Source organism: Dermochelys coriacea, chromosome 3 (genome assembly GCF_009764565.3).
Source record: "Dermochelys coriacea isolate rDerCor1 chromosome 3, rDerCor1.pri.v4, whole genome shotgun sequence".
NCBI lineage: Eukaryota > Metazoa > Chordata > Testudines > Dermochelyidae > Dermochelys > Dermochelys coriacea.
In genome coordinates this window covers 139936488-139949647 of record NC_050070.1, presented here as the reverse complement: position 1 = coordinate 139949647, position 13160 = coordinate 139936488, and the positions used below count along the sequence as shown (strand labels likewise).

General features: G+C 42.4%; 1 protein-coding gene across 9 annotated transcripts in view; it reads left to right on the top strand.

Moving 5' to 3' along the window:
• The window catches only part of RGS7 (regulator of G protein signaling 7), a 442164-nt gene that overhangs the window by 415776 nt on the left and 13228 nt on the right, over nt 1–13160 (top strand). For 3 of the 9 annotated variants that reach the window (XM_043511440.1, XM_043511437.1, XM_043511441.1), the window contains 2 exons: nt 5219–5308; nt 6622–6675. In XM_043511440.1, coding sequence (XP_043367375.1) covers nt 5219–5308; nt 6622–6675 — 144 coding nt within the window. Of the gene's footprint in view, nt 1–5218; nt 5309–6621; nt 6676–8261; nt 8343–13160 lie in introns of all 9 variants that reach the window. The other 6 variants (XM_043511438.1, XM_043511439.1, XM_038397458.2 and 3 more) reach the window with 3 other exon arrangements.

Sequence of the window (13160 nt, the reverse complement as noted above, 5' to 3'; positions counted from 1 at the left end):
GGGGCTGAAGGTGATGGCTAGTGGCGTTCTGTTGTTTTCTTTGTTGGGCCTGTCCTGTAGTAGGTGACTTCTGGGTACTCTTCTGGCTCTGTCAATCTGTTTCTTCACTTCAGCAGGTGGGTATTGTAGTTGTAGGAATGCATGATAGAGATCTTGTAGGTGTTTGTCTCTGTCTGAGGGGTTGGAGCAAATGCGGTTATATCGTAGCGCTTGGCTGTAGACAATGGATCGAGTGGTATGATCTGGATGAAAGCTAGAGGCATGTAGGTAGGAATAGCGGTCAGTAGGTTTCCGATATAGGGTGGTGGTTATGTGACCATCGCTTATTAGCACCGTAGTGTCCAGGAAGTGGATCTCTTGTGTGGACTGGTCCAGGCTGAGGTTGATGGTGGGATGGAAATTGTTGAAATCATGGTGGAATTCCTCAAGAGCTTCTTTTCCATGGGTCCAGATGATGAAGATGTCATCAATGTAGCGCAAGTAGAGTAGGGGCATTAGGGGACGAGAGCTGAGGAAGCGTTGTTCTAAGTCAGCTATAAAAATGTTGGCATACTGTGGGGCCATGCGGGTACCCATCGCAGTGCCGCTGATTTGAAGGTATACATTGTCACCAAATGTGAAATAGTTATGGGTCAGGACAAAGTCACAAAGTTCAGCCACCAGGTTAGCCGTGACAGTATCGGGGATACTGTTCCTGACGGCTCGTAGTCCATCTTTGTGTGGAATGTTGGTGTAGAGGGCTTCTACATCCATAGTGGCTAGGATGGTGTTTTTAGGAAGATCACCAATGGACTGTAGTTTCCTCAGGAAATCGGTGGTGTCTCGAAGATAGCTGGGAGTGCTGGTAACGAAGGGCCTGAGGAGGGAGTCTACATAGCCAGACAATCCTGCTTCAGGGTGCCAATGCCTGAGATGATGGGGCGTCCAGGATTTCCAGGTTTATGGATCTTGGGTAGCAGATAGAATACCCCTGGTCGGGGCTCCAGGGGTGTGTCTGTGCGGATTTGTTCTTGTGCTTTTTCAGGGAGTTTCTTGAGCAAATGCTGTAGTTTCTTTTGGTAACTCTCAGTGGGATCAGAGGGTAATGGCTTGTAGAAAGTGGTGTTGGAGAGCTGCCTAGTAGCCTCTTGTTCATACTCCGACCTATTCATGATGACAACAGCACCTCCTTTGTCAGCCTTTTTGATTATGATGTCAGAGTTGTTTCTGAGGCTGTGGATGGCACTGTGTTCTGCATGGCTGAGGTTATGGGGTAAGCGATGCTGCTTTTCCACAATTTCAGCTCGTGCACGTCGGCGGAAGCAGTCTATGTAGAAATCCAGGCTGCTGTTTCGACCTTCAGGAGGAGTCCACCCAGAATCCTTCTTTTTGTAGTGTTGGCAGGAAGGTCTCTGTGGGTTAATATGTTGGTCAGAGGTGTGTTGGAAATATTCCTTGAGTCTGAGACGTCGAAAATAGGATTCTAGGTCACCACAGAACTGTATCATGTTCGTGGGGGTGGAGGGGCAAAAGGAGAGGCCCCGAGATAGGACAGATTCTTCTGCTGGGCTAAGAGTATAGTTGGATAGATTAACAATATTGCTGGGTGGGTTACGGGAACCATTGTTGTGGCCCCTTGTGGCATATAGTAGTTTAGATAGCTTAGTGTCCTTTTTCTTTTGTAGAGAAGCAAAGTGTGTTTTGTACATGGCTTGTCTAGTTTTTGTAAAGTCCAGCCACGAGGAAGTTTGTGTGGAAGGTTGGTTCTTTATGAGAGTATCCAGTTTTGAGAGCTCATTCTTAATCTTTCCCTGTTTGCTGTAGAGGATGTTGATCAGGTGGTTCCGCAGTTTCTTTGAGAGTGTGTGGCACAAGCTGTCAGCATAGTCTGTGTGGTATGTAGATTGTAATGGATTTTTTACCTTCAGTCCTTTCGGTATGATGTCCATCTGTTTGCATTTGGAGAGGAAGATGATGTCTGTCTGTATCTGTGCGAGTTTTTTCATGAAGTTGACAGATTTCCACTCTATACGGCTAAATTCAGTGCCTTGCATAATCACAGGTTTCAGAGTAGCAGCAACTCTGTCCACATATCTATTCAGGGGATACCATCATAGGGCCTAATCACATCAGCCACACTATCAGAGGCTCGTTCACCTGCGCATCTACCAATGTGATATATGCCATCATGTGCCAGCAATGCCCCTCTGCCATGTACATTGGCCAAACTGGACAGTCTCTACGTAAAAGAATGAATGGACATAAATCAGACGTCAAGAATTATAACATTCAAAAACCAGTTGGAGAACACTTCAATCTCTCTGGTCACTCGATCACAGATCTTAGAGTGGCTATACTTCAACAAAAAAGCTTCAAAAACAGACTCCAACGAGAGACTGCTGAATTGGAATTAATTTGCAAACTGGATACAATTAACTTAGGCTTGAATAGAGACTGGGAATGGATGAGTCATTACACAAAGTAAAACTATTTCCCCCTGGTATTTCTCCCTCCCACCCCACCCCCCACTGTTCCTCTGATATTCTTGTTAACTGCTGGAATTAGCCTACCTTGCTTGTCACCATGAAAGGTTTTCCTCCTTTCCCCCCCCCTGCTGCTGGTGATGGCTTATCTTAAGTGATCACTCTCCTACAGTGTGTATGATAAACCCATTGTTTCATGTTCTCTGTGTGTGTGTATATAAATCTCTCCTCTGTTTTTTCCACCAAATGCATCCGATGAAGTGAGCTGTAGCTCACGAAAGCTTATGCTCTAATAAATTTGTTAGTCTCTAAGGTGCCACCGGTACTCCTTCTCTTTTTGCAAAAGAAACTACACCATTTGCTCAAGAAACTCCCTGAAAAAGCACAAAAACAAATCCGCACAGATACACTCCTGGAACCCTGACCTGGAGTATTCTATCTGCTACCCAAGATCCATAAACCTGGAAATCCTGGACGCCCCATCATCTCAGGCATTGGCATCCTGACAGCAGGATTGTCTGGCTATGTAGACTCCCTCCTCAGGCCCTACGTTACCAGCACTCCCAGCTATCTTCGAGACACCACTGACTTCCTGAGGAAACTACAATCCATCGGTGATCTTCCTAAAAACACCATCCTAGCCACTATGGATGTAGAAGCCCTCTACACCAACATTCCACACAAAGATGGATTAAAAGCTGTCAGGTACAGTATCCCCGATAATGTCACGGCTAACCTGGTGGCTGAACTTTGTGACTTTGTCCTCACCCATAACAATTTCACATTTGGGGACAATGTATACCTTCAAATCAGCAGCACTGGGATGGGTACCCACATGGCTCCACAGTATGCCAACATTTTTATGGCTCACTTAGAACAATGCTTCCTCAGCTCTTGTCCCCTGATGCCCCTACTCTACTTGCGCTACATTGTTGACATCATCATCTGGACCCATGGAAAAGAAGCCCTTGAGGAATTCCACCATGATTTCAACAATTTCCATCCCACCATCAACCTCAGCCAGGATCAGTCCACACAAGAGATCCACTTCCTGGACACTACGGTGCTAATAAGCGATGGTCACATAAACAGCACCCTATACCGGAAACCTACTGACCGCTATTCCTACCTACATGCCTCTAGCTTTCATCCAGATCACACCACACGATCCATTGTCTACAGCCAAGCTCTGTGATATAACCACATTTTCTCCAACCCCTCAGACAGAGACAAACACCTACAAGATCTCTATTATGTATTCTTACAACTACAATACCCACTTGCTGAAGTGAAGAAACAGATTGACAGAGCCAGAAGAGTACAGAAAGCTTATGTTCAAATAAATTTGTTAGTCTCTAAGGTGCCACAAGTACTCCTTTTCTTTTTGTGAATACAGACTAACACGGCTGCTACTCTGAAACTGTATAAAGTGGTTTTCATTTTCAGGTTCATTCACTAGGTCATTGTTGTTGTGCCAGGATTTCCCCTATACTGTAAAAGAGAGTTTAAATTATTTTATAAACTGGTTTCATTGAATGTTTACAAATCTATAATTCTATTCATGTTTGGTTTTTTAAACCCTCCCACCCCAGCTGTATAAAACAAATACAGACTCATGGACTTAGACTACTTTACATTTTAGCCCTTCAGCTTTTAGGGCATTCTTTGAATTTGATTTCTGAGCATTCTCTCTCTCTCTGTAGCAGAGGCCGCTCAACACAATCTGTTGCCTTAGGCACACTTTAGTATGCTGTCCCCTGCGCCACTCAGGTTTGGCCCAGTCTCCCCTCTGTCATAACAGATGGGCGGCCAGGCCAAATCTACTACCCTGGGCGACTGCCCAGAAATCTGCAGCCCTTGGAAGCTGCCTAGCTTACCTATAGCTAGAGTGGCCTCTGTTCTGTAGATATTTGTAAATTCTTCAGGGCATGACTTCACATGCATCTGAACGGTACCTGGGGCATGATCTTGACTGGGATCTCAGGAGACTACTATGTATAAATATTACCATTTATAATGTAGATAACTACATTAAACTGGATTTATGGCTGAGTACATATCAATAATTTTCAGATAAATATATTACAGGGATATTGTAATTATCTGAAAACCAGATCTAGGAAATAGTTAAGGTTCAATTTAAAATAAATCCAAACATGTTATGGTATGGAAATGGACAGTTAAGGCATCCAAACAACTTTAACGCTGCCCTATAGTGAGGTGATGCAGTTACAATCAGTGCATAATAGTGTTTGCAGTCCCAGATTAGATTAAATTTAAAGACACATTTGATTCTGCACCTCTCACGGTATCTCTACAGGGTGGAGTTTAACAGAATGGCTAATTTAACCCTAAATACAATGTCTTCAAGTGTAGCCCATGGACTAAATTTTAGTAAATGTATCTATAATGGAAGTTTTGAAAAGTCTATTTAGCTGATGTACCTGTAAATTCTCAGAAAATTCATTTGAATACAGAAGGAGTGCTGTAATTTAAGGGGAAGGTACACTGTATTCTTCACACATGACAAAGTGGTGGATTCTACTTTAAGTACAAAAGTCAATTCAGCCTTAACTTTAGAACTACAGCCAGTGCTCCTTCCATAAAAATATACGAATAATAATCTCTAGTATCTCTAGTATCTCTCGATAATGGCATTAAATATTCCATTTTTTTTATTTTAGTCCACTGCATCTTGTTTTCAGAACATCAATTCAACATGTCAATTTTTAAAATTTTATGTCTTTTCTCTTTAGGAGCACATTTACAAACTGATGAAAAGTGATTCCTATCCTCGTTTTATACGATCCAGTGCCTACCAGGAGCTGCTACAGGCCAAGAAAAAGGTATTAGTCCACCTTGTCTTTTTGTTGCCACTGTGCTCTGTGGTGGTTATGTTTGCTACAATATGTGGATTTCCCTCCCCTATGCAAGTGCTGCTGGATATCTGGTAGGTGACCAGGTTGGCTTATTTAGAGTGTCACATACATACAGTAATTTGACAAATGGATCCTGCACGTGTGTATGTTTTAATAAGTTAAATTAGCAAAACCTATTTTTATTTTTACATATCACATTGTAGCACTCTTTCTGTTATGAAACTGAAAAGTAGTTTACAAGTACGTTAAATAAAATAAAATGCCTGCAGTATAGTCTTGCAAATTTGCAGATATAATGATTCTCCTTTTCTTTATTTTTATTTACAAAGCCTACTAATTTGTTTAAAATTGATCTCACTGGTACGAATAACTTCTGATTTCATTTTTTTTAAAAGTATCCTAGGATTTCGCTTTCTCTCCCTGTTATTAGATGTCTAGTTTTTATCAGGTTAGGAATCTGATATGAATGTGAGATCATGTTACACTCAGGCAAACAAAAAATCTTACCATGATACATGACCCTTGCTTTTTAAGGTCCAGATTATGCAATGAGCTCTGCGCAGACAAGCCCTCACTGTGTGAAGCATCTTACATGATAGGGGGTCAAAGTGTTGAATGCAAAGAAATTCCAAAACACTTTCTGATGCAAAAGTCTATAATGAAATTGTTGTTTGTTATTAGTGGGTCTGATTCTGCAACCACCACGAATTCTGAAATCCTATTGCAATCAGTTGGGAACACTGTTTGCAAAATCACGCCCATTATCCTATGTAGAAGTAATAGTAAGCTAGTTATGATCTTGATAATACTAAACTGTGCATAAAATGAAAACCTAAAAATTATATGGAAGTACTGTATGGTTTTTTTCAAATGTTAGTTTCTGAACATCCAATATGGAGAAATGTTGAAAGTTCCAGAGAGCTGCTACTGTGTATATGAAGTCCTTAAGTTTTGCAAATGTCAGTTCATTGACACAAGAAATGCTCTTCATTATTTTTTTTATTTTCATTTTTTCTTTTTAATCAAACCAGTTTGATCCACCTGATAAATGTTTTTTTAAGCAAATATTATAACTGCTTTGCCCGTCCATTGTTATATAACAGGCATTCATTAGCAGCTTCATACCTACTTTTGCTTCTTGATTTGTACATGAGCTTTGTTTTGCAGTCCATTGTTTCATCATCCTTCTTTTCTGCTCTATTTGTTTCTTGCTCTTCTTCTTTTTTCTCCCCTTTTCTTTTCTTTTTCCTTTTTTTATTTCCCCCTTTTTTTAATTTAAGTTGGAAAACACACTGGATCGTCGAACATCTTTTGAGAAATTCACACGCAATGTGGTAAGTTTGTTACCTTGACAAACTAATAAGCCTAATCGATGAAACATCCTTCTTCCCACCACCACCCTAGTCCCTCACCTTTACTCCTTCTGTATGACAGCAGATAAAGTTTTGCATTCATGCAAGTTTACAACTTTACATAGAAATGGCAGTTTTGTACTAGGTTTTCATTACAGTTCTCCCCCAGCTCTCCCTCCTTTTACTGACTAACCTCAGAGAAAACCAGGTTGTTATTGTTGCCATAAATGGAGGAAAGGACCTGTGGGAGCCATACTATCTGCATTAAGGAACATGAAATACACCCTAGAAAACGGAGTTAATTCACTCTTCATTTTTTTATTAAACTAAAGGAACATCTGGAAACCTGCTTCATGCTGTTACTTTTCCTAGTGCATCATAAGAACAGACATACAGGGTCCATCTAGCCCAGCATCCAGTCTTCCGACGGTGGCCAGTGCCAGACACTTCAGGGGGAATGAACAGAACAGGTCAATTATCAGATGATCCATCCCCTGTTGTCCAGTTCCAGCTTCTGGGAAACAGAGGTTTAGGGACACTTGGAGCAATAAGTTGTGTCCTTGACCTTCTTGGCTAATAGCCATGATGGATCTATCCTCTAATTCTTTTTTGAACCCAGTTATAATTTTGGTCTTCACAACAGCCCCTGGCAATGAGTTCCACAGGTTGACTTCACGTTGTGTGAAGACGTACTTCCTTACGTTTGTTTTAAACCTGCTGCCTGTTAATTTCATTGGGTGATCCCTGGTTCTTGTGTTATATAAAGGGGTAAATAAAACTTCACTATTCACTTTCTCCACACCATTCATGATTTTATAGACCTCTGCTATACACACACACACACCCCTTAGTCATCTCTTTTCTAAGTAGAACAGTGCCACTCTTTTTAATCTCTCCCCATATGGAAGCTGTTCCATCTCCCTACTGATTTTTGTTGCCCTTCTCTGTATCTTTCCAATTCTAATATAACTTTTTTTGAGATGGGGTGACCAGAACTGCACACAGTGTTCAAGGTGTGGTCGCACCATGGCTTTATATAGTGGCATTGAGATGGCCTCCCCAAATACTATGTTTGATGCATTTTTTATACATTGGATTCCTTTCCTTTTGCTATTGCTATTTTGTCCTAGATGGGGTCTGGCCAATTTTATAATGGGGCATGGAAGGGGGTGGGAAATAACCTGTAACAAATGTCCCCAACTTCTCTCAAGCCTAATAACGCTTCTCAGGTTCAAAGGTGCCTTGTGAGCAGTTGATGCTTATGATGCACTAGAGGTTTGTTTGAATGCCATTTCAGTGACACAGTACAAGCAGCCAAAATTCCTGTCTACATGCTTCAATTCTGCTCTGTTCCTTATTCACTGAAAAGTAAGAATTTATTTTTGAAAGCTGTTGCAGCAAGGTAAAAATGGAGGTTGGTGTATTTCCTATCCACATTTTCCCACCACCAGCCATGAGTTCCACTGAGATCCTCGCTTACTGGATTATTTTTATTTGTGCCAGTCTTTGGGGTTTTTTTGACATTGTACAAGTTCAAACTAAAGCATTCAACACATTTATTTTTGTAGGGCAGAAACATCCCTATTTTTCCATGCCATAAAAACTGTACACCAACACTGAGGGCGAGCACTAACCTGTTATGAAAAGAGGTAGAAAGATCTTGGATTATACTCAAGTTTGTCTGCATTGTCTGTTGAATTGTGCAGTTCACGCTGCTGTGTGTGTTTGTTGTGGCTTTTGCTGTGACAATCAGTTAATGGAGCTGTGTGTGTTGAAATGAAAAGTATAAAGAGCTTCAGCAAAGATCATGGTTTTTGTTTTTAGTTTCTAAGGGAGGAGGGGCAGTTCTCATAAACGACCTCCTGTACAATGAGTTCTTAACGCCTTAAAATAAATTTATTTTATGCTAAACACAAAGAAACAAGTGAAGTGAAAGAACAAAGTTCTATGAGGCTGTGGGGGTATCTCACATGCTAAAAGAAAACAATATATTTTTTGATGTTTCATTATAGATTAAGGTTTCCTGTAATACATATTGGGTATCTTATTTTGTAAATTCAGAAATTAATTTGGATTCAATGGGACAAAGCCACTAAAAGTCCAGGTAAAAGTTGTTAGGTAAAACTCATTAAAAATAAATAAATAGCTATGAAACAAACAAAAAGTTTGAAACAAAAACCCCTATTTTTTGCATGGTGGTGTTGCCACAGCATGTTTCACTGTGATTTATGTATTGTCTAAAGAGATTGTTCTATAAAACAATTTTATAACATAACACTCATACTTTCTTTCACTGAGATGTTTAATTGGAGATCATGTCTTATATAATCAAGGCTATACTAGTAAAGAAAACATGGGAACAATTACAACATACTGTGGCTTTTGAGAGCTAAACTTTTCCCAGTCAACAAGTGGCAACCTACAATAACTGGGATAACTATGGGAGTTTTGAACTAAAGGTGGCCCAATGCAGATGAAATTATTTCAGTCTGACTAGTGCTGTTGAGAAGAAAATTTAGTTGTCACTGCTAATATATAATAATATAATATGTAATGTCCAATATACAGATAAAACCCAGATAAAATATGAACCAGAATGTTAAATTTAATGCACAGTAAATTGTTGAAGAATGTTACTCAAAGTAAATTTTAACTTTTCTGCAATGTATTCATTCTCACTCTATATGTATCTCCACTTTTCCTCCACTCCCTTTAATAACTTTTGTCTTTCGAACTTTGTCACCCTGTATCCCAGAACAAAGTAGATGCCACAGAATGATTTGGGAAATTTGCATTAAGTAATAACAATTCTGTGATAGGATAAGAACAATAAAAATGGTGGAGCATAAAAGAAAGTGTAAGGGGAAGAGAGTCCGGGCAGGGGAAAGATTTTGGGGTGAATATAGCACTAAAGGAGAGCAAGTGAGGAAAGAATGGGTGGAATAATGGAGTAGTTGGCTAGAATTTAAGAGAGTGACAAAGTCTTCCCAACTGTGTGTTTAGCATTTTGCCTTGATATATAGGTATTTGGGCCTTTTTTTTCTTTGTGCTGGCTTGTTACTGGGGAGTGGGAATAAAGTATCAGTACTCTTCTTATTTCTCCCACCACTACCAGGATGTAAGAAGGTTCCGGATAGGCCCATTTCTGCAAGGTGCTGAAAATCTCCTGTGTGGTGCTGAAACCCACAACTCCCATTATATACATCAGATTCTTGGCAACTCCCAGAATTGGCCCTAAAATGAGAGCTATGTATTTGCAATATGATTCTATCGTCTGTGATATCTCTTTTTTACTCAGAAAAACTCAACTTAGCATCACTTTTAGGGAAGTCCTGCTCTTATCAGCTGTTTCTACTGACATAAAAAGGGCCAACTATTCAAACACAGGCACTTCAGTTGCCACTGTGTAGTACACATGCACACACACTGAACAGTAATAGCATAGACATATCTGGACTTGTTGCTTGCCAATGGGAGTACTTGTGCACTCAGTTGCTCACTTGTGAGCACAGCTGTCCATATTCATATGTGCAATGTCCTGTTTGTGTATGCACATGGATAGTTTGCATGCCCAGCAAAAGCATCTGTTTGAAAATTTAGCCGTAAAAAGTTCTAGGCATAGTCCCATCACCCAGAACATCAGTGATCATGACTGGACTGGAAACCAGGAGGACTTCCTGACTCAGGTCTCAGCTTTGCTGGTTAGACAAGGGTTTTTTTTTTCCCCATAAAGACTCTATTGGAGACAGTTCTGATATCCTCACTCTCAGTAGTTTTGTGGTAGTTCTGCTTGAGATAAAAACTGAGAGCTAGATTGATTCACAAGGGGGAATTAGATGCTGTGAATATCCAGGGTGTCTAAATGTTAGGCTTGGGCACCTATGCCCCTTTTGAAACTAGTCCCAGGTGCCTGATTCTGCCATCTTTACTCAAGATGAGTAGTACCCTTCTCTTCAAGCAGGCTCAGTGACTTCAATGCATTGACCTCAATATAACTACTTCAGTGGCAAGGTGCAACTCAGCGTGGGTAAGGCAGGTAAAGTGAAAAGTGGACTTCTGGATTTCGCAAACTAGCATCCCGTCAGTTTACAAATTGATATATTTGTATAATAATTCCTTGGCTAGATTGTTTGTGGGGCTGTACCCCAGAACTCTGAAGCTAAAAGCATGGCCCTCTAACAACTTAGAGAACCATAGAGGGGGACAGAGACTCACTCTGGGTTACACTTGCCTGCAAAAGCATTTGCTAAATCAGAAAGTTCTCTTGAGACTTTCCCTTCATTACACAATCTAGTTATTTCTGTAATAGAATGATTCATTTTTCTGGCCCTGTGACACAATAAAAAAAAAGGACAGAAAAGCTAAATTCAATTTTGTATTTCTTGGACACTGGAAAAAAATCTTTCTAGAAAGCTTTCAGTAATTCAGTTCATTTTGTGAAAATCCTAAATGCACTACATGCTATCAAATATTGATGAGCTATAGATATCTGCATGTTTATATTGCCACATAAACTTCATAGCTGCAAAATTATAACCCTCCTAGTATTCTCTACTATAGACCAATATCAATCAATGATGCCATAAAGGTGTGCACTATATAGACACAATAATAGCATGGTGAAAAGATTTCTATATGAATGTGGCATTTATTACTGATCACAATACATTTTACGAGTGTACAGAAAAAAATAGCAAAAAGGCAAAATTCTTCTCTTTATTTTGCTTTTGTATACTCAGAACTCCCAAATAACTCTGCAGAAATACATTGCAGCACACCGAAAATGAAGTGACATGCAGATGTTCAGTTAAGGCATGTGCATTGATTTGGAATAGTAGCTACAGGCAAGATTATCACAAATCTTTCTCAGCCATGCATGCCTTTGTATCCCGCTGTGGTGCTGCTCAGATTATGACGTGGCCACTGTGGGAAAAGCAGGTTTTATTTGCCTGATACCCCTATTCTAGTACCGTGGGCAGGCAGGGTAGTGGAGAGGAATCAGAGAGTGGGAGAACCCTTGGCTCTTCCCACCTCCACTTGCCTGCCCGGCAGCTGGGAGAGAGCCTCCCCGCCCAAGTACACAGACTCCTGCTCACAGGGTTTGAGCTAGAGACATAAAAATAGCAATGAGGACATTGCAGCACAGGGTCTCAAGCCCACCCTACCCCTTGAGTCTGATTTCAGGTGGCTAGCCTGAGTCTCCGCTGGAGCCATGAGATCCACACTGCTATTTTTAGCATACAAGCTCGCACCTCACTAGTGTGTCTGTCTATCCAGGCTGAGGAGCTCCCTCCCAGCTGCAGTGTAGATGTACCCTAGCTGGACACGGGTCATGCAGCTGCCCCACCAAAAGCAGTAGAACAGTGGAACAGGATGGTTTAGAGCAGGGGTGGGCAAACTACGGCCCGCAGGCTGGATCCAGACCCTCAGGGCTTTGGATCCGGCCCATGGGATCGCCCCCACCATGGTGCCGCAGGCCCCTCACCACTCTCAGAAGCGGCCAGCATCACGTCGCTGGGGCCCTGGGGTGGAGGGGTGCAGAGGGCTTCATGCGTTGCCCTTGCCTCCAGGCACTGCCTCCCCAACTCCCATTGGCCGGAAACGGGGAACTGCAGCCAATGGGAGCTTCAGGGGAGGTACCCAGAGGCGTGGCATGGGCAGTGCACAGAGCGCTGTGCCCCCTCCCCCAGGGGCCGCGCAGGGACGTGGTTCCAGCCACTTCCCGGCATGGCGTGGGGCCAGGGCAGGGAGGTGGGCAGGGAGGCAGGCAGGGAGCCTGCCTGGGCCCCAGTGTGTGCCACTGCCATCCTGGAGCTGCTTTAGGTAAGCAGCACCGGGCCGGAGCCCGAACACCTCCTGCACCCCACCCCCCAATTCCCTGCCTGCACCTTGCACCCCTCCTGCACCCCAACTCCCTGCCCTAAGCCCCCTGTCACACCCCGCACACCTGCACCCCAACCCCCTGCCCTGAGCTCCCTCCCACAGTCCGCTCCCTTCCTGCATCCCTGCCCTGAGTCCACTCCTGTACCTCGCACCCAATCCCTTGCCCTGAGCCCGTTCCTGCACACCGCAGCCCCTCCCACATTCCGCACTCCCTCCCGCACCCCAACTCCCTGCCCAGCCTTGCATACAATTTGCCCACCCAGATGTGGCCCTCGGCCCAAAAAGTTTGCCCACCCCGGTTTAGACAGAAATCCTGCATCTTGGCAGGGGGCCAGACTAGATGTCTCTTGTCATCCCTTCTAAACCTAGGATTCTGTAAGTAACTAATTTACTCTGCCTCCCAGAGCAAGAGAGGAATTGTGACTGAGTCAGGACTTGTTCTCTGATGTGCTCCTGGGGAGATACAACAATGTAACACTCCCTAGACAAGGTAGATTTTAAGGTTACAGACTATTGAGGGAAGTCCGTCTGTGTGGAGGGGAATTATGAGCAAAGCTCCACATTGCTCACTGGAGCACTGAATA